The following is a 19,526-nucleotide window of genomic DNA, read 5'->3' on the forward strand; positions in this document are numbered from 1 at the left end:
TCTCCACTTCTCAGGCATGCTCTCACTTTCCAAGATTTTATTAAACAATCTGGTTAGAAACTGCCATCTCTCCTAGACATTTCCATGCCTCCACTGGAATGTCATCTGGGCCAACTGCCTTTCCACTCTTCATAGCAGCCCTCATTTCTTCCTTACCAATCTCTTGTGCTTCCTGATTTACTCTCACCACATCATCCAGCCTTTTCTCTCATTCATTTTCTTTATTCATCAGCTTACCTTCTCAGCACACACTCCTCACTTGTCAGAACATTACCATGTGCATCTTTTACCATCCTAACCTACTGCACATCCTTTCCAGCTCTGTCCCTTTGTCTGGCCAATCGGTACAAGTCCTTTTCTCCTTCCTTACTATTCAACTTCTTGTACAGCTCACAATATACCTTTTCCTTCGCTTTTGCCACTTCTCTTTTCGCCTTACACCGCATCTCCTTGTACTCCTGTCTACTTTCTTCATCTCTCCGACTGTCCCAAAACTTTTTCGCCAACCTTTCTCCTTATGCTTTCCTGGACCTCTTCATTCCACCACCAAGTCTCCTTGTCTTCCTTCCACTGTCCAGATGTCACACCCAGTACTGTCCTAGCTGTCTCCCTCACCACATCTACAGTACTTTTCCAGTTGTCCAAAATTGCTTCCCCTCCAACCAGTGCTTCTCTCACCTGCTCGCTAAATTTCACACAGTCTTCCTCCTTCAGCTTCCACCATCTGATCCTTTGTTGAGCTCTCACTCTTCTTCACCTCTCAAGTCATCCTACAAACAACCATCCTATGCTGTCTAACGACACTCTCCTGCTACCACCTTACAGTCTGATTTCTTTTAGCTTGCATCTCCTATAAAGAATGTAGTCCACCTGTGTGCACCTTCCTCTACTCATGTTATCCTGTGCTCCTCCCTTTTCAACGGCCAATTCGCAGGAAAAAAAAAAAAGATTAATCTGCCAAGAAATAATTATTTTATATAGGCAGTGTCCAGCAAAGAGTGCCTGGCAGCCGGTAGAACAAAGAACGGCCTCCAGCTGTGAGCACAGCGGGTGGGATCGTCACCACAGATCGTGCTATTGTGTGAATCAAAAACATGCTTGTGTCAGGGCACCTCAAGATGCCAGCAGCTTTGGGTCATTTACAAGTTTATGGTCCTGCTGCACCTTGTTTGGCCTATAATGAAGTAACAATATTCTGCATTCAGTAGCTTTGAAACAAAGCCTGGTTCTGCTCCCCCCCCCCGAATTCATTGCATACTACAGCCACAAGTGTTCATGTTTTGTGAGCGATTATGTTGGCCTTAGAGCATCTTAAATGCAAAGATGTTTTAAATCTTAATGAGAGCTGCTTTTGTTGGACACATCCACCTCAAACCCCATCGACCTGAATTACTGCGAGTGATGAATTTCAAAATGATACAAGGTTTAAATATGATAATACTTTATTGGACTGACCCCAAACAGTGGCAAATCATCTGCAACAAGCCTTCAGCCCATTTGTGAAATATACCAGTTAGTGCAATTTATACATATGATCTTTTGTAGAATTTTCTTTTAACAGTGTAGTTCACCCAGTGATTTAAATATTCAAAAACTTCAGGCTTGAAACGCAACACCTTTTAGGGGGACCTGAAAGATTAAAAAAAAAAAAAAAAAAATTGAAATACTCATTCAGATCACTGCAGAGAGAATAGTTTTCTTAATGATGTGAAGAATAGTCTTAGTTACTGAATGCTTAGAAGTATTTTACCCAACAGACTTAAATTTTTATAATTAGGGCATTTTACCTACAGCTCAAAATTGTTCAGAAGTCAGTGATGCGACATCAACATCTTGGTTCTCCTCTGACTGTAGAACCTAAACAGTTTTTAGAAGTTATAGTTAGATGACATGTTAAATTCATTGGTGCAGAATAAATAGTGATATTAACCTCTGTCCCAGTGTAAAGTTGGTAGCTCATCATCTTCTATTCCTTCATCTCGTATCCTGTGGTACATCACTTTCCGTTGAGCACTCCTCTCTGGTCCATGTAATAAGACAGCAGGAAAGATTTAAATCTACTAACAAATTTCAATATAAGTATATATGACTGAAATGAAAAGATAAACTCAAGTGAAATTTCACTATTACTGGTGTTACATCTTGTTGGATTTACCAAACAAACTTGGTTTTTCTAAGTCATTTGCTTTAAGGTTATTCACTGAATCAATACCTTCCTAAATAAAATGCATTACATGCAGCTCTAAGAATGTTTTGTATCAAGCTATGTAGCACTTTTGTGAAGAAAAAAAAACTTGACATAACTCAAATCCTAGGTTATTTTGATACAACTGATGCAGAGTATCAGTTACACAACTATTCAAAAGTATTTGAGGTAGTGTGGGCCTTTGCAGGTTTGATTCTTGCATGAATCACATTCAAGTCTTAAATATTAAGACTATGCAAAAAAAAAAAAAAAGTGGCACACCAACAGTCAATACAGCTTTAAGTCTAACTTATTGAAGGTAAATGTTACCCATCACCAACTGGCCTTGTGTGGGAAAAGCAGTGACCAAGTCATCCAAGAAGAATCCAAATCAAAAAAGACGTCCAAACTTTAAAGAGAGCAAAGTTTGGCTCACATTTCCCCACCAACATCTTTATAAATTTAAAGTTAAGTTTAAAATTTAAATTTAAAGTCTTTCAGAAAAATTTTCTGCAGACTGATAACTGAGAAGTTATAGTTTGTCAACATGACGTCCCTACTACAATGGGCGAAAATGAGGACAACTTTACTGGAGAGGTTAGTCCAGGCTCAAAGCCAATTGATGTCTATGTTGGGTCAGAATCGGAGGATTCCGTGTCCAGTGAGCAGGTCGTGGGAAAGGACGCACAGGAGATGACAGAACCTGAAGTTCATCATGCTAGTGCTTCTACTGTCAACGTCCCTTCAGCTGCGTCTGAGGCCGAGCCTGCTATGGATTATTTCAGCCGCCCTAACCGAAACGAGCTGTCTATTTTTTGAAAAACACCCAACACCCTGAATAAGTGATTGTGTTCCCAGAGACTGTCTGCTGTAAGACAAGATAAACTAAACCCACATTACCTTTCTCTCTCTCACACACACACACACTTTGGAGACACAAAAGCTTTTTTTCCCGCTTGTGTGCTTTTGCTTCCGTTTTGTACTATGATCAAGGTGAAATGACAGTGAAAGTGTGTGTTCATGGTGTATAGTATTTGTTCATTGGGGGTTCGGTATGGATGGGTGGGTGTGCGTGTTTGGGGGTGGATTCGTCAGGCCAGTAGTGGGCTGGTGCAAAGGAAAAATGCCAGGGCTGAAATTTGTTCCCAGTCCGACCCTGCCATGACTCCACAGTTTTACACAACCCTACACCAGTCCGGCGAAAATTCATTTTAGGTTTTTTTTTTTTTAATACATACTTGCAATGCAAGATTTTATTCATCCTGCTGAACTATGGCAGTGAAGCTTCAAAACCACAGAAGAGGCGGGCCAAGCTTCCACACCCACCAACTCCTCAGACAGATCGCGCACAATCACCGGCTGCAGCTCCACTGTCAACTCAAGTTCTCCCATGACTGGCATGTTAAAGTCCATTAACTCCTGGAAATAATGCATTCTGACTTTTTCCCCAATGTATCAAATCCATCTGCATGTCCAGACAGTCTGTAATAATGGAGCCAAGCTTCTCCCCCCCCCGCATGCAACTTTCGAACCATTCCTGCATACTAGATACGCAATACAATGCAACTCTGCGCAGGCCCGGTGTGAAAGGGGCTTTAAATGACAGAATTATGAGCCTTGTCCACTGAGAAAACATCAAGCAAGCCAACAAAACCATATTCTGAGAACCATGTACAGTATGCTGTTCGATCAATGCTACAAAGATGCAGTTCTGAAGAGGAAAACTGGTCCAAACCAGTACTTCCAAGGTTCACCCAATGACAGCAAGTGTAATTATGGTTATTCACATCTGAAACCTTGTTAAATACTGCTTCCCGTAAGCCCTGGACTTATTTCATGTCGACCTAGTTGTCAAATTGCTTCATTTCCAGCCACAGTTCCATCAACACATTGCCAGAACAAACAGGTAGACAAACATTTGAACACAAACTTTGCTCATTTGGCTGCAACATTTAGAACATTCTGAACTATTTAGACTGATTTAACAGGCATTTTATGCAGTTGTGGACATCCCAAATTGACTGTCAGTCTTTTGGTCAAGGCTTATATTCAATGTGAGGGGTTTTTTTTTGTTTGTTTTTTTTAAACCAGTTAGTGGAATTTCAAACATGCAATTTGCTGAATTTTATTAGACCTCGTCTTTGAAGAAGGGTCGACTGTCTCCTCCTGGAAATCACGTCACCTTCCCCCCACCTGCTTTGGTCTGATGTGGTCATGTCTTCTCTGCAGAATCTGTCTATAAAGAATTAAAGGCAGCAAAAGAAGTTCTCACAGGACTGAAAATACAAATGCCAAAAACAGTCTCCAGGAGCAGGGTTGGTGACTCCTGGTGTCAAATATGTAACGGATCAAAATGTACAAATATGCCCATAGTTGCCAATTCGCATAACCCACCTTAAGAGGAATTGATCCTCCAAGCCTTTTGAGAAACTTACCATGGCACGTTCTGCATTGCAGCTCATTGCCAGTTATCTCCACAATCTCCCCGTCACCTGGATCTTGGTCTTGCTTATAGAGGCTGTGTACTTCTTCCTGATCAACTGGATCTGAGAGCTCTTTATACTGGCCTTTTTTATATGAAGGTTTAGGCGCATGCCTCTGTGGTAGCGCATGAAGCCTCCGAGGTGCAGAATGCTTCCTCACAACCACTCTGATTGGCAGCTCACTGCTTTGACCATATCGACCTTCCTCTTCAGAGTCCGCATCTTCATTCCTGTACACCTTCGTGTTGTGCACTTTAATGCGACTGGGCCCTTTCGACAAGTTTTTCCCACAGCAGGCGCACATGAACCTCTTTGAACCTACTGGCCACACTTCAACCTCCTCAGTAGGTTGAGGGGACCTGCCGGCATCCTCTGCAAGCCTCCGGCCTGCATACACATGTTTTGGGAAGAAATCCATGTCTTCCAGATCAGTGGAGAACATTTCATCTCTGGAAGAAAGTTCATCCAGAGACGGACTAAGAACACTCAGCCGCTCGTGAGTAGTCTGCATGGGCAGACAGCTGTAACAGTAAGGAGCTGTTGGAGAAGAAAGCCCACCAGCTTGGGAAGCTCCAGCTGTCAGAATACACTCAAAAGGCAGCTTGAGGATCTGATAACAGGGATCTGTGCTCACTTCATCCCAGGATGCCTCTTGATGTTCTGTCCTTAGGCTTTGCACCCCAGTTTTGTCATCCTTGTCTGTTTGACTGCAGGGTAATGAAGGCACCAATGACTGTGTTGACAGGAAAGGATCCAGCCTCTGCTTCCTGAGCTCCGTGCTACATTTGGCAACACTGGATTCTATTACAGAGATATCTGGCTGGATATCCATGGCATCAGCTTTCTCAGGAGAGCAGCAAGGAAGGAACTGTTCATACCCTGCTTGTTCAATACCAGGACACTCTTCATGAACAGAAGAGCTGTCGAGGGGCAACACCTCATCAAATCCTCCTGACCAACACTCATGAGAGCTAAGAGCCTCCAAACTCCTTTGGCTGGACTCACCGTCATACACCGCTGTTGTGGAACCACTGAACGTCACAGCTGAGGATTCCAAGTGGCTGTCCTCAGACAATGAAGGCAAGATGTGAGCCACGCTCTGTTCTTCACTTTTCTTCTCTTCTGGAGAAATCATTTCCGAGGATTGGGAGGCAACACCTGAGTCCAGCTCCCTCTCCATGCCTTGAAGCTCACCTACTCTAATTTTATTGAGGCATTGGATGAGCTTGGTTATGGCATCACTCGGGTCAGTTTGAGCCTCTGAGCAAGCCATCTCTGGACGCCCTTGAGCCTGGGAGTGATGCTGCTGTCGAGGGTTTTCATTCCAGGTAGGAGAGTGGAAACGAGGTTCAAACATTCGCCTGTAATCCATCGGATATAGTGGGGCATGTGGGAAAACAAACCCAGGATACTGCATCAACTGGTATGGGTGTACACAGGGACGACCAATGTTAAAACCTGCAGAATGCAAGAGAGAATATCAAGATCAGAATTAATTTTTTCCCCAAAGTCGAGTCGATTAAATGCAACATGATTTACATGGAATTTTCACATTCTAAACTTGACAAAACAAGGCAGCACACAGACTGGTGCAGTTTTGGTGAAGTGGGTATTGCCTGTGGCAGGCACAGACTGTCCTATTCACAGCTAAGGGGCACATTCATAATGATGGCAACAGGCAAAGGGAACACTGATAGCTGTTTTTTTTTTTTTGTCTGTGAAAACATCACGGGCTCCTACATTCATGTAGTTTGGTCACTTTTCAAAGGAGTCAGACTTGTCAAGTAAATTAATGTACAATGGTTCATTTCAGGTCAGCTTTGTGTATAAATCTCATCATTCCAGGCAATGATAACTATCAAGTGGCTGTTATACGCAAGCTAGAGACAAAACCAAACCAGCTGATTTCAATAGAACAGCATGCAGCCCAAATAAGTTTTCACCGAGCCAGCTGCAGAAATACAAATTCACCACTTCACCAGAAGTGACGTGGCACCAACCTCGAGAATAGGCAGAGTGGACATACTAGAACTTGACTACATTCAGGTCCTTTGTAACCTAGTGACCTGAAGTGCCAGTGAAGCCAAGGCTCATTTACATACGTGCTGCAGCAGCTGTGTGTACATGTCAATTTTCATCTTCAAATTATTTCACAATTTCCTACAAATATGCTGAAAAGTTATTATTCCAGCATACCGTTTGTAGTCACATGACCACTGGGCTATGACATACCACCACCAACATGCATAGCTACTGGGAGATGTAACACCGCTTCAGAATTTACAGTAGCGTTCAGAATAATAGTGCTATGTGACTAAAAAGATTAATCCAGGTTTTGAGTATATTTCTTATTGTTACATGGGAAACAAGGTACCAGTAGATTCTCACAAATCCAACAAGACCAAGCATTCATGATATGCACACCCTTAAGGCTATGAAATTGGGCTATTGGTAAAAAAAAAAAAAAGTAGAAAAGGGGGTGTTCACAATAATAGTGTGGCATTCAGTCAGTGAGTTCATCAATTTTGTGGAACAAACAGGTGTGAATCAGGTGTCCCCTATTTAAGGATGAAGCCAGCACCTGTTGAACATGCTTTTCTCTATGAAAGCCTGAGGAAAATGGGACGTTCAAGACATTGTTCAGAAGAACAGCGTAGTTTGATTAAGAAGTTGATTGGAGAGGGGAAAACTTGTACGCAGGTGCAAAAAATTATAGGCTGTTCTTCTACAATGATCTCCAATGCTTTAAAATGGACAAAAAAAAAAAACGCGTGGAAGAAAATGGAAAACCACCATCAAAATGGATAGAAGAATAACTAGAATGGCAAAGACTCACCCACTGATCAGCTCCAGGATGATCAAAGACAGTCTGGAGTTACATGTAAGTGCTGTGACAGTTAGAAGACGTCTGTGTGAAGCTAATTTATTTGCAAGAATCCCCATCAAAGTCCCTCTGTTAAGTCAAAGACATGTGCAGAAGAGGTTACAATTTGCCAAAGAGCACATCAACTGGCCTAAAGAGAAATAGAGGAATATTTTGTGAACTGATGAGAGTAAAATTGTTCTTTTTGAGTCCAAGGGCCGCAGACAGTTTGAGAGAAGACCCCCAAACTCTGAATTCAAGCCACAGTTCACAGTGAAGACAGTGAAGCATGGTGGTGCAAGCATCATGATATGGGCATGTTTCTCCTACTATGATGTTGGGCCTATACGTATATCGCATACCAGGTATCATGCATCAGTTTGGATATGTCAAAATACTTGAAGACGTCATGTTGCCTTATGCTGAAGAGGACATGCCCTTGAAATGGGTGTTTCAACAAGACAATGACCCCAAGCACACTAGTAAACGAGCAAAATCTTGGTTCCAAACCAACAAAATTAATGCCTCGCAGATGTGAAGAAATCATGAAAAACTGTGGTTATACAACTAAATACTAGTTTAGTGATTCACAGGATTGCTAAAAAAAAGCAGTTTGAACACAGTTTTGAGGTTGTAGCATCGACAGCAGATGTTACTATTATTGTGAACACCCCCTTTTCTTTTTTTTAACTAATAGCCCAATTTCATAGCCTTAAAAGTGCATATCATGAATGCTTGGTCCTGTTGTATTTATGAGAATCTACTGGTACCTTGTTTCCCATGTAACAATAAGAAATACAAGTCTACTCAAAACCTGGATTCATCTTTTTAGTCACATAGCACTACTATTATTCTGAACGCTACTGTAGGTCTCACTTTCACCACTACCAGAAGCTGGGTACTGGTTTGCCATGATTTGTACTGACTGGCCATATCTAGCCTGAAATTTCATCCATTTGACATTTTATACAGGGGCACTGAGCAAGCTGGTGGGACTCTTGATTTTGTTCAAATATGCAAAAACGCACTGGTTTGGCATGTTCTGGTTTGGCACCATGCTCTTTACTCCAGGTTAATAGTTTTACTTCCTTGAGTATTCAAGACGCAAAAAAAAAAACCCACACACCACCACCACACAAGAGTTACTCGGTTAGCAATTCAGTTAGAAGTCTCACTTTCATAAGACTCACTTTATCCCTTTTTAATAAACCTATTTTTTCTTCACATCAGGTTTTCCATCCTGAGATACTGTAAGAGCAAATTCATAGAATGGAAATGCTTTCTCTCTCAATTTGGTGGATCACATGACATTGTACTCGTATATTCTACGAATATAAGAATATACACAAACATTCATTTCTCTTTGATATACTGAATATTCCAGTCGTGTTTTCAGATTTCTTTCACCTTTGTCCAGAAAATATTGAATAATCTTACTTTCACCCTGGCTGGTGTGGCTGTTTCATTTATTTTAGTTGATTTTTCGCAGAGAAGCGCTGTGTAAAAGCAGCACCACAGGTGGGTTAAGAGCCATCTTAATAATATCTTTAATATGATGCAAGCGTGTGAAGCTCTTACTTTTCACCACTGATTATTTCCCGTCTTTAACTTCATAATGAAATTAATTAAGGATCAGACGAGTATCTCGTGTCATGGCAGATATAGTGTATTTGACAAACTGATGGTATTATTTTCCATTTGAACTGGGATGGACAAATTCATTCAAGTCTGTTATATAAATGTGATCCTCTTCTGTATTTGTTTTGACAAATATGGGACTGAGTTTGAATAAATGTAACAGCACAGTAAAAGTGCAGATTTATCCTGAAGCGCTCTTAAAAACAGTGGTCATGCCCACATTGATTTCTGTTGATGTCTAGTTGTGAGACGCTAACTAAGATGGCGACACTCTGGTAACAGCCAGCGAATGAGCGGTACTCCATCTAGTGCAGGGGTGCCCAAGTTCGGTCCTCGAGACCGAACTTGAAGCCAATGAAAGGCTCATTAAAAGCCTGCGAACGAGTCTTTCATTGGATTCAGGAGTGTTGGAGCAGGGAGATAAGAGTGTCAGGAAGGTAGATCTCGAGGACTGAACTTGGGCACCCCAAGGATCCTCTGGTCTCAAGCCAGACGCTTTAACCACTAGACCATCACCTCCCCCAAATAAATTAAATAGAAATCAATAGCTTAATATCACACCACCACTGTGTTTGCAGAACATGGTCTTCATGGACATTATGATATATTTCACCAACAGAGGACATGAAAATCTGCAGGACATAAAAAGCAGATGACTTTGTAATGCAGACATATTAGCAGAATCATCGCTACATAATGTGCAGAGAACCTGTTGACCTCAAAGGACCAGTGAGGCACACCAAAACACAAATCCCTTGTGGCTTGTTTATAAATTAATAAAATATCAAATCACAATGATCCATTTTAGGTGTTATATAAAACAGATTTTTTTTTTCCCCATTCATGCAATGGGAAAAAAAAAGTCTTTCAGCTCATGAAATATTTTTACTATTGCACTCACAAACATTCATTTTGTGTATAAAATTACACACGCATACGAGATTCAAGGGGAAGTACCTCCAGGCAGACCGTAGGGGGCGTATGGGTTGTTGAGCTGCCAGTGCTGGTAGAAATAATAAGGTTGTGAAGGAGGCTGGACGTAGAAAAACGGTCTGGGATGCTGAGGTCGCTGTTGACCGCTTCCAAACGAAGGTGGCGGATTACTTCCTTCTACAGAAAGTCACATTATATATTAACACCAAAAAAAAAAAAAAAACTTTTTGCTTCTCATATCTAATATTAACAAAAGTGCAAACATATCTCTCAGATACTGAAAAACACAAATCAAGTCTTTACCTTCCATTTTCTTACACCTGCTTGCCGAAGTTTCTCAAAACTAAAACACCGCAGGTGGACAACAAACACATAAACAACCTCAAATTACTGACAAAAAAAAATGAAAGGAGGTTTTACAGTCAGTTCCTCATAAAACACGCGCGGCTTGTGCCCGAAATCCACATTATTACTGATGGAAGCGGTGAGTGTTTTCAATCAGCGCTTTAATAAGTCTCACCTGCGGGCGCGCGTGTGGCCTTCAGGTGAAAACGGACAAAACCAGCGGGTCAGTAAGTGTCACAGCAAAATTAAAATAACTAAATAAATAAAACTGAGCTTGTTCTCTAAAATATACAAAGCAGTTAAGTCTGAGAGACACAAAAAGTTAAATTTGGTGAGTAAAGTAATGCTTTGTAGTTGTATTTTGTTGTATATTCAAGTTGCGTTGTTGGGTGCTATATAATAACATTAAATATTGAAAAATGTCATCACCTTACCTTACAATTACCTTACCTTACAATTTTTCAGTGTAGAATATATATAGAATATAGGAAACAAAAATACTTTTCATGGAAAAAAAATGAAAATACATTAAATGTTAATTCGTTGAAATATTTGAGCAAAGGTGTAATTTTGATTTGATTTCTATTTAAAATGTTTTATTAGATATGATCTCCGAAAATGTCTTGAAAATAAGACATTATTAAGGGGAAAAAACATGTTTTGTGAGAAATTAGACAATGCAGGATCTTGATATACTGGGATAAAATTAAGATTGCTGGTCATCTACCAACTTTTGATTTTTGACTTCAGAAATAGGCAATGTGTTTGTGTGTGTGTGTGTGGGGGGGGGGGGTTATATACATAAAAAAAAACCTTAAGAAAACAATAAGATCTGAATTTGTCTTGGCCATGCAATACATTGGTGTCCTGTCCAGGGTGTATGACTACTGGGACAGGCTCCAGCTCCCCCTGCAACCTTTAATTGGAATAAGTGGAGATTTAAAAAAATGAATGAATGAATCTCTGTCTCTTGGCCCTGGGATAGACTGACATTCTTTCCAGGGAATCCCCTACCTTTCGCCCAATGACCATTGGGATAGACTGCAGCCCCCTGTGACTCTTAACTGGAATAAGAAGGTTGAAAAACTTAATGAATAAATTACTCAACTCTTCCCTGAACCAATGGCCATGTCTCCAGAAAGTGTGATCAAATTCACAAACAGACAGAAAAATGTTTACTTCAGCATTCCTCTGTTGGTTGACTGATCTACTAAGATAACTGAATGTCTCAATACGTTTGACACTTTCACCACATTTGGTCCATGGGGCCAAGTAGGTTTTTTGATCCCACTTAAGGGGACTAATCCACACTTCCACTCCAGTCTTAGTATACCATAACCTACACTAAAATGTATTGTGGTCATCCCAAAGTGGCCGCTATTGCCAGTTAGGGCTGAAGTACATGGGATCAACTTTGTAAACGTATTCCACATTATATGTCTGATCATAAAGATTCCAAATAAGTGTAGTTTGGACTATCTGTGACTGTATGGAGTTATGGTGTAAAAACAGCTAAAATTATCACGTCACAGGTCATATGTCATACAATTCAACTGGGAATTTCCCTTGTTTTGCCCATGGGATGGCCACCATACATTTGTGTAGGCCATGGTATGCTGAGGCTGGATTGTAAGTGTTATTTATTCTCCTTAAGTGGTATCAATTCTGTCAAAACTGGCTCCAGGATCATGGACTAATACAGATGCACTTTTGATGGCCAGGTCTGGGAAGTCATTGGAAAGCCTGCATCTTAGTCTTGATCCACAACAGTCATAAACTAAGACACTCCTGCTCGTCATTCAGCTTCTGAGAGGCTGCAGTCAAAGCATCCGTTGATTCTGCACTGATCACAGTCAGCATTATTTGTTGCATCACGTATATTGTAGTTTATTGCTTTGCACAGCTGTTTCTTCGTCACAGTCACCGTGGCGTTGTTGCCACCTGTCCACCAGAGGTCAGTGTTTGACTTTCAGAGTACAGGCCGCTTCGATTATGCGCATGCGCAGTATCCTGAGTTGGCCTGGGGCGCTGATGATGTGCTGAAAGGCTGCCCGCTGTTTAGCGCTTCTATCGCTTCTAAATTCGGCTTTTGGAGCTTGCTTGGCACTTTCTGATGAGAAGGAAAACACCAGCGACGGCTTACTGTGTGGAGTCTGCCAGCAGTTATCGTAAGAGTTGTACAATTCCTTTTGACGAATCGCCTGACTGGAAAAATGGCTCAGTTGTGTAGCTAGTTTACGTTTATTTGTATTAGCTTACGTAGCTATTAGCCTAGCCGCGTCTGTCTTAGCAGCATGACCGTTCTACAGGCTGCACATCTTTGCAGTTTCGGCGTTATTTCAGTACACGTTCTCGTGTTTAACCTGGCGTTGTTAAATGCTTACATTTTGAAGAATAACACTATGATTTATTTGACTGTTATATTACCCCGGAACTGTAGAATGCTGGGAAGCTAATGCTAATTCGCTGGTCGTCTTAAGTTGCCGCGGTTGGCATTGAAGCTTGTGTTGATGGTTACTGGCTAGTCGAGATAGCTACATCAAAGGTAATATTCGAATCACTGATTACAACTAACTGTTGTGTTGAAACTGTTCATTGAAATTAATTTGTAAAGTTAGTGCTGGTAGCTCAACCCACTGTAATGTGTATTTAGCAGCAGGCCGACAGTGTTTAGTTACCTGATGCTGCTCAGTAGCAACAGGTGAATACAACTGTTGTTTGCGTATATACATTTCATAGACCTGTGATTTGTTTTTGGTCGTAAGTTATCGTTATCGTGATAGATAGCTGTGCACCGTTAAGAATTTGGATATAATGATCACCTTTTGTGATGGTGGATGACTGATGGAGCTTCCTTGTTGGTTGGATGGGTAACAGTTTTGGCATTCAAAGTTGGTTGGATCATTTTTAACGCGTATGGGATTAGATCAGTTTGCTTTATCTGATAAGTTTGCTACCTCTCTACCAGAAATAAATACAGTCACCAAGATGGGCTGTTGTTGCAGGTCCAGACTAGTCCCCCCCTAAAAATCTGTCTGCCCTGCCTTCACTGCGCATGCGTCATTAGCAGCAGTTCACCAATTATCACATTGTTTCTGCTTAAAACTGCACTCCAGTCAATTGTTTCTGCTTAAAACTGCACTCCAGTCATCATCTGTCTCAGCAACAGATATCTGAAGCTTTTGTATAGCAATCATTTCCACGTAAATTCAGCATTATTTCATCATAAAAGATGGAAGAAGCGATCAGAGCGCTAGCTGATGTGTTCACTGCGCTTCTGTCATTTCAAAGCGTCAGCGAGTATCGCCTCATTTCTGCTTAAAACTGACTTTAGAATGATTTAAGAGGTTGATTTGCTCTGTGTACGTCTGATCTGTCAGATCTCAGAAGCTAAGCTGTGCGGGACTGGTTAGTACTTGGATGGAAGACCTCTTTGGAACACCAGCAGCTGCATGTGTTTCTCCAGGTAAAACTGGAGTTGCATCAGGAAGGGCATCCGGCGTAAAACTTGTGCCAGCTACCAATGCGGATCTGGTTGTATCCGCTGTGGCGACCCCAAACACAAAATGGGAGTAGCCAAATGGACAACAACCTTGTCATCTGATGGTCAATAATCCCATTAATCCATTTGATCGCTTTGGGTGAAGAGACTGTCTCAGACAAGCTGCTGAGTTCCAAAATGACGCATGCGCAGTGGAGGCAGGGCGGACTGTTCAGTCTGTGACACGAGCAGTGTCGCATGTTGTGTATTCTTACGATTTGGAATTATACAGCTCTTCCAGGAATGTACTAGAGCCTGAGGTATTTGGGGAGCTGATATTAGGGAGCTACTGATATATTGAGAATGCTGATATTAGGGACTGTCAGTGTGTGTGTACACTGAACAGAAATATGAATGCAACAGTTCTGTTTTTGCTCCCATTTTTCATTGGCTGAACTCTAAAGATCTGAAGCATTTTCTATGTACACAAAAGACCTATTTTATTCAAATATTATTCACGAATCTGTCTAAATCTGTGTTAGTGAGCACTTCTCCTTTGAGATAATCCATCCCACCTCACAGGTGTGGCATATCAAGATGTTGATTAGACAGCATGATTATTGCACAGGTGTGCTTTAGGCTGGCCACAATAAAAGGCCACTCTGAATGTGGGCAGAGATGCCGCTGATGACTGCACTATTTTCTACAATACTGTAGTGTTTTTATTGCCCTTAATGTCATTGGTTTAAATGAGTTAATATTCCTTGAATTTCCTTTAAATCTGTGTGATTACGACAGCATGCCATCCACTCCTTGCTGTCAGGCTTGTGGGCTGGTTGCATCCTTGTACCTGGCATGCCTCAGTTTCTGCATTGGAATTTCAGGGTTGACTTGAGCTTGTGGAAAATATGAGCAGCACCTTCATCTTTTACAGCCGATTTGTGGGGTGTTTTAACACCAAAATTTGGAGTAATGAGTTCAATAAACAGATTTCTTTTTCAGTCTTTGGCATAGTGGAAAACCCCAACTTCAGGCATATGGTAAACATTGTGGAGTCGTCGTATGCTATCTGGTGTCACTGTTTAGCATCAATAACAGAAGCATGCTGCTGATTTGATGCTGAATCAGTGACATGGAATCAAATGTGTACAGATTTAGATCCCGATAAAGGTGTAGTGTATAACTCTTGAGTTTTACTAAAGATTTTATATGAATAGCAGTTTTTCATTACTTTAGCTTACACCTGCGGGGCTCATGTAGATTTCAGGTGAAAGTGGACAAAACAAGGTCAATTTTCAGGGCAAAATTAAAAATAAATAAAATGCCATTTGTTCTCAAAAATATACAAAGGAGTAAGACCAAGAGACACAAAATGTGAAGTTTGGTGAGTAAAGTAATACTTTGTAGTTTTATTGAGTTTTAGCTTCCATGTGCATTGTACTTGCTGCTCATCTTTTGTTGTCTTGTGTGTTTCAGACAAGCGTTGATGTGCAGTGTCATGATGATGTCATACTTGCCTTTTTTCTTTGGCCCAGTGCATGACCTTTGACAACGGACCAACGGGGAGCCAATGGGGAAGAGGTCCTAGCCTCATCAAGGACCAAAGCCTCTGGACTCCTGATCAGCACTTTTTACCCACAACATCAAAACACCTCATCTCCAGTGGAAGAAGCATTATTGATTTGTGTACATGGGACAGGACACCTCCACTTGGGCACGTGGAGGTGTTAAAGAGCTCTTTCATTCATTTATCCGTTTTTGGTCTAATTTTCACATTTTCTCCTGGTTGGTTTAAGTCCGGTTCTGCCGGCTGTGTGACTTTCAAAACTGGGGCGTGATTGATGGGATGCAACCATGTCGGATCTCGGTGAGCGCAGGCCAGTCAACACGGACTATGCGGTCTCTCTGCTGGAGCAGCTCAAGTTCTTCTATGAACAGAAATTACTGACTGATGTTGTGCTGCTGGTTGAGGACAAGGAGTTCCCGTGTCACAAGATGGTGCTGGCCACATGCAGCTCCTATTTCAGGTGAGTAGAGCACACTGCTGGGGGCCCGGTTCTGGAAGAATGAATAAGTGTCATAAACATTGCATGATGCTGAATGAATGAATGTCGCAGTAATGTGCAGTTAATCTAATTTATGAAGTGTCAGTCATTGTGATTGTGAATTTTATACACACATACATATGTGTGTGAAATATTCTTATGAGTGTATGTGTTCACACACACACACACACCCACCCCCCGTATATTTACAATGAATAATTCAGCATGTCGCCCAGTGTTGTATACTCTTTATGTAAATGAAGAAAACAAGGAGACTGTGTTTCCGTACTTCCTCAAAGATGGGGCAGTCGCACACTCATATTTGTTACACTAGCTTGTCGTTCTTGAGAAATGTCCAACAAAATTTTTGGGACATTTACTGTTGTGAATGTGACATAGCTGCAACTGTCACTCTGAGAAGAGTACACCTGTACATAGCAGGAGGTCCCACGGGAACTGTCTGCACCCCCACACCATTTCCCATACCTTTTTTGCTCTGTACATGCACGTGTTCCAGAAAAGGTTCTTTCAACTTGACATGTCGTTCATGCTTGTCTCTCATCCCAATCTTTCCCCCGTCGTTCATGCACTCTTTATCTGGTGTGAACATGCAAAGCATTTCCCCTTTGGGGTTCAGACATATCTGAGCACTTCCTCCTAACTGTTAATGCTGCGGTATAATCCAAAACAAGAAGTTTCAGGGTGAAGAAGCGGCCTTTCATAGTTCGAGTCACATTGAATCAAGTGTTCTTTGTGTAGGACCTATCGTCAGATCATTTCTTTTACTTATTGTACTTCAGATTCTTTCCCAAATTGTGATTGTGATTGGTCGCTGTAATAATTTGGTTTGCCCAATTGCCACAGACCAGTAAATTGCCACTTCAGACATGAAAGTCAGTGCCTCACTTTCCCAACTGGCCAAATGTAATTTTCTACTATATATATATATATATATATAATACACACAAGGTCTGTTAGAAAAGTATCGGACCTTTTTATTTTTTTTCAGAAACTATATGGATTTGAATCACGTGCGATTACATCAGACAAGCTTGAACCCTCGTGGACATGCGAGAGTTTTTTCACGCCTGTTGGTTACGTCATTCGCCTGTGGGCTGGCTTTGAGTGAGGAGTGGTCTACTCCTCCCGTCGGAATCTCTTTGTCTGAGAACTTCCTGAGAGACTGACACTTTGCTTGATCAAAATTTTTTCAAAACCTGTGAGGCAGATCGAAGTGGACACCATTCGAGAAATTCAGCTGGTTTTCTGTGAAAATTTTAACGGCTGATGAGAGATTGACTGTTGCTGTCACTTTAAGGACTGCCCACAGAGCAGGACGTCGCGACGCGCCCTGAGCCGCCGCTGTCTGCCTGTTTCAAGCTGAAAGCTTCCAAATTTAAGCCTCTGTTGACCCAGGACGTCGTGACATAACAGAGAACTTTCAGAAGAGGTCGGGATCAGCAGTTTATCCGGATATACCACTGTTAAAGGAGATTTTGTAATGAAAGAAAGTGCAGACGGGTCCGCACGTCGGGACGCAGCCAGCGCCACCACAGGAAAAACACCTCCGTTGGAAGCCTTAAGGACAAGTTGGAACATGTCCAGCTGTTAAACAATTTCTCAGATACTCACTCAACTGAAAGCCATCAAAAGCCGCCTGGTTTTTACAAATGGTTATCAACACGGAGGTGTTTTTCCTGTGCCGCCGCACCGCGCCGGCTGCGTCCCGACGCGCGGACGACGTAACCGACAGGCGTGAAAAAACTCACGCATGCGCACGAGGGTTCAAGGTTGCCTGATGTAATCGCACGTGATTCAAATCCATATAGTTTTTGAAAAAAATAAAAAGGTACGTTAGTTTTATCACAGACCTCATGTGAGTGTATGTATGTGTGTGTGTGTGTGTATATGTGTATATATATATATATATATATATATATATATATATATATATATATATATATATATATATATATATATATATATATATGTATGTATATATATATATATATATATATATATATATATATATATGTATGAGGGCTGTCAATAAAGTATAGGTCCTTTTTATGTTTTTCAAAAACTACAACCCCTGGCAAAAATTATGGAGTCACCGGCCTCGGAGGATGTTCATTCAGTTGTTTAATTTTGTAGAAAAAAAGCAGATCACAGACATGACACAAAACTAAAGTAATTTCAAATGGCAACTTTCTGGCTTTAAGAAACACTATAAGAAATCAAGAAAAAAAGATTGTGGCAGTCAGTAACGGTTAGACCAAGCAGAGGAAAAAAAATATGGACTCACTCAATTCTGAGGAATAAATTATGGAATCACCCTGTAAATTTTCATCCCCAAAACTAACACCTGCATCAAATCACATCTGCTCGTTAGTCTGCATCTAAAAAGGAGTGATCACACCTTGGAGAGCTGTTGCACCAAGTGGACTGACATGAATCATGGCTCCAACACGAGAGATGTCAGTTGAAACAAAGGAGAGGATTATCAAACTCTTAAAAGATGGTAAATCATCACGCAATGTTGCAAAAGATGTTGGTTGTTCACAGTCAGCTGTGTCTAAACTCTGGACCAAATACAAACAACATGGGAAGGTTGTTAAAGGCAAACATACTGGTAGACCAAGGAAGACATCAAAGCGTCAAGACAGTCTGTGACCGAACTGTAAGAAACCGCCTAAAGGAAATGGGATTTACATACAGAAAAGCTAAACGAAAGCCATGATTAACACCTAAACAGAAAAAACAAGGTTACAATGGGCTAAAGAAAAGCAATCGTGGACTGTGGATGATTGGATGAAAGTCATATTCAGTGATGAATCTCGAATCTGCATTGGGCAAGGTGATGATGCTGGAACTTTTGTTTGGTGCCGTTCCAATGAGATTTATAAAGATGACTGCCTGAAGAGAACATGTAAATTTCCACAGTCATTGATGATATGGGGCTGCATGTCATGTAAAGGCACTGGGGAGATGGCTGTCATTACATCATCAATAAATGCACAAGTTTACGTTGATATTTTGAACACTTTTCTGATGTTTAAGGATGATGAAATCATTTTTCAAGAAGATAATGCATCTTGCCATAGAGCAAAAACTGTGAAAACATTCCTTGCAAAAAGACACATAGGGTCAATTTCATGACATAGGGTCAGTGTCAACGAGCAGCTGTGATTTCATGCAGGTGTTAGTTTTGGGGATGGAAATTTACAGGGTGATTCCATAATTTAGTCCTCAGAATTGAGTGAGTCCATATTTTTTTCCTCTGCTTGGTCTAAAAAAGTAACCGTTACTGACTGCCACAATCTTTTTTCTTGATTTCTTATAGTGTTTCTTAAAGCCAGAAAGTTGCCATTTGAAATGACTTTAGTTTTGTGTCATGTCTGTGATCTACTTTTTTTTCTACAAAATTAAACAACAGAATGAACATCCTCTGAGGCTGGTGATTCCATAATTTTTGCCAGGGGTTGTATATGGATTTCATTCATATGTTTTTACGTCAGACATGCTTGAACCCTCGTGCGCATGCATGAGTTTT

At 41.1% G+C, this 19,526-nt stretch overlaps 2 protein-coding genes across 3 annotated transcripts in view; one reads left to right on the forward strand and one right to left on the reverse strand.

Moving 5' to 3' along the window:
* Positions 1-1,789: 1,789 nt before the first annotated feature.
* On the reverse strand, positions 1,790-10,421 carry buc (bucky ball). Its single transcript, XM_034171483.1, has 6 exons — positions 10,406-10,421; positions 10,127-10,279; positions 4,621-6,126; positions 4,320-4,421; positions 1,931-2,020; positions 1,790-1,857 (listed from the first exon to the last, which is right to left on the reverse strand). Exons 1-6 carry the CDS (start codon positions 10,410-10,412, stop codon positions 1,826-1,828), a joined length of 1,890 nt encoding a protein of 629 aa, XP_034027374.1. The 5' UTR covers positions 10,413-10,421; the 3' UTR covers positions 1,790-1,825.
* A 2,045-nt stretch (positions 10,422-12,466) lies between these two features.
* kbtbd2 (kelch repeat and BTB (POZ) domain containing 2) overlaps positions 12,467-19,526 on the forward strand; it is a 36,531-nt gene continuing 29,471 nt past the window's right edge. For both annotated transcript variants that reach the window (XR_004559921.1, XM_034167711.1), the window contains exons 1-2: positions 12,467-12,615; positions 15,405-15,955. Coding sequence is in view for 1 of the 2 variants with exons in the window: in XM_034167711.1 (XP_034023602.1) it covers positions 15,783-15,955 (173 nt within the window). In the remaining variant the exon portion in view is untranslated. The remainder of the gene's footprint in view (positions 12,616-15,404; positions 15,956-19,526) is intronic.

This window comes from Thalassophryne amazonica, chromosome 1 (assembly GCF_902500255.1).
Source record: "Thalassophryne amazonica chromosome 1, fThaAma1.1, whole genome shotgun sequence".
NCBI lineage: Eukaryota > Metazoa > Chordata > Actinopteri > Batrachoidiformes > Batrachoididae > Thalassophryne > Thalassophryne amazonica.

Bases quoted from the DNA above. Each gene is read 5' to 3' on its own strand.
- buc (XM_034171483.1), bottom strand. The intron at 2,021-4,319 runs GTCTAATAAAAT...TACATGGACCAG, and splicing joins GACCCTTCTTCAAAGACGAG to AGAGGAGTGCTCAACGGAAA. The intron at 1,858-1,930 runs GTTAATATCACT...AAAACTGTTTAG, and splicing joins AACTTTACACTGGGACAGAG to GTTCTACAGTCAGAGGAGAA.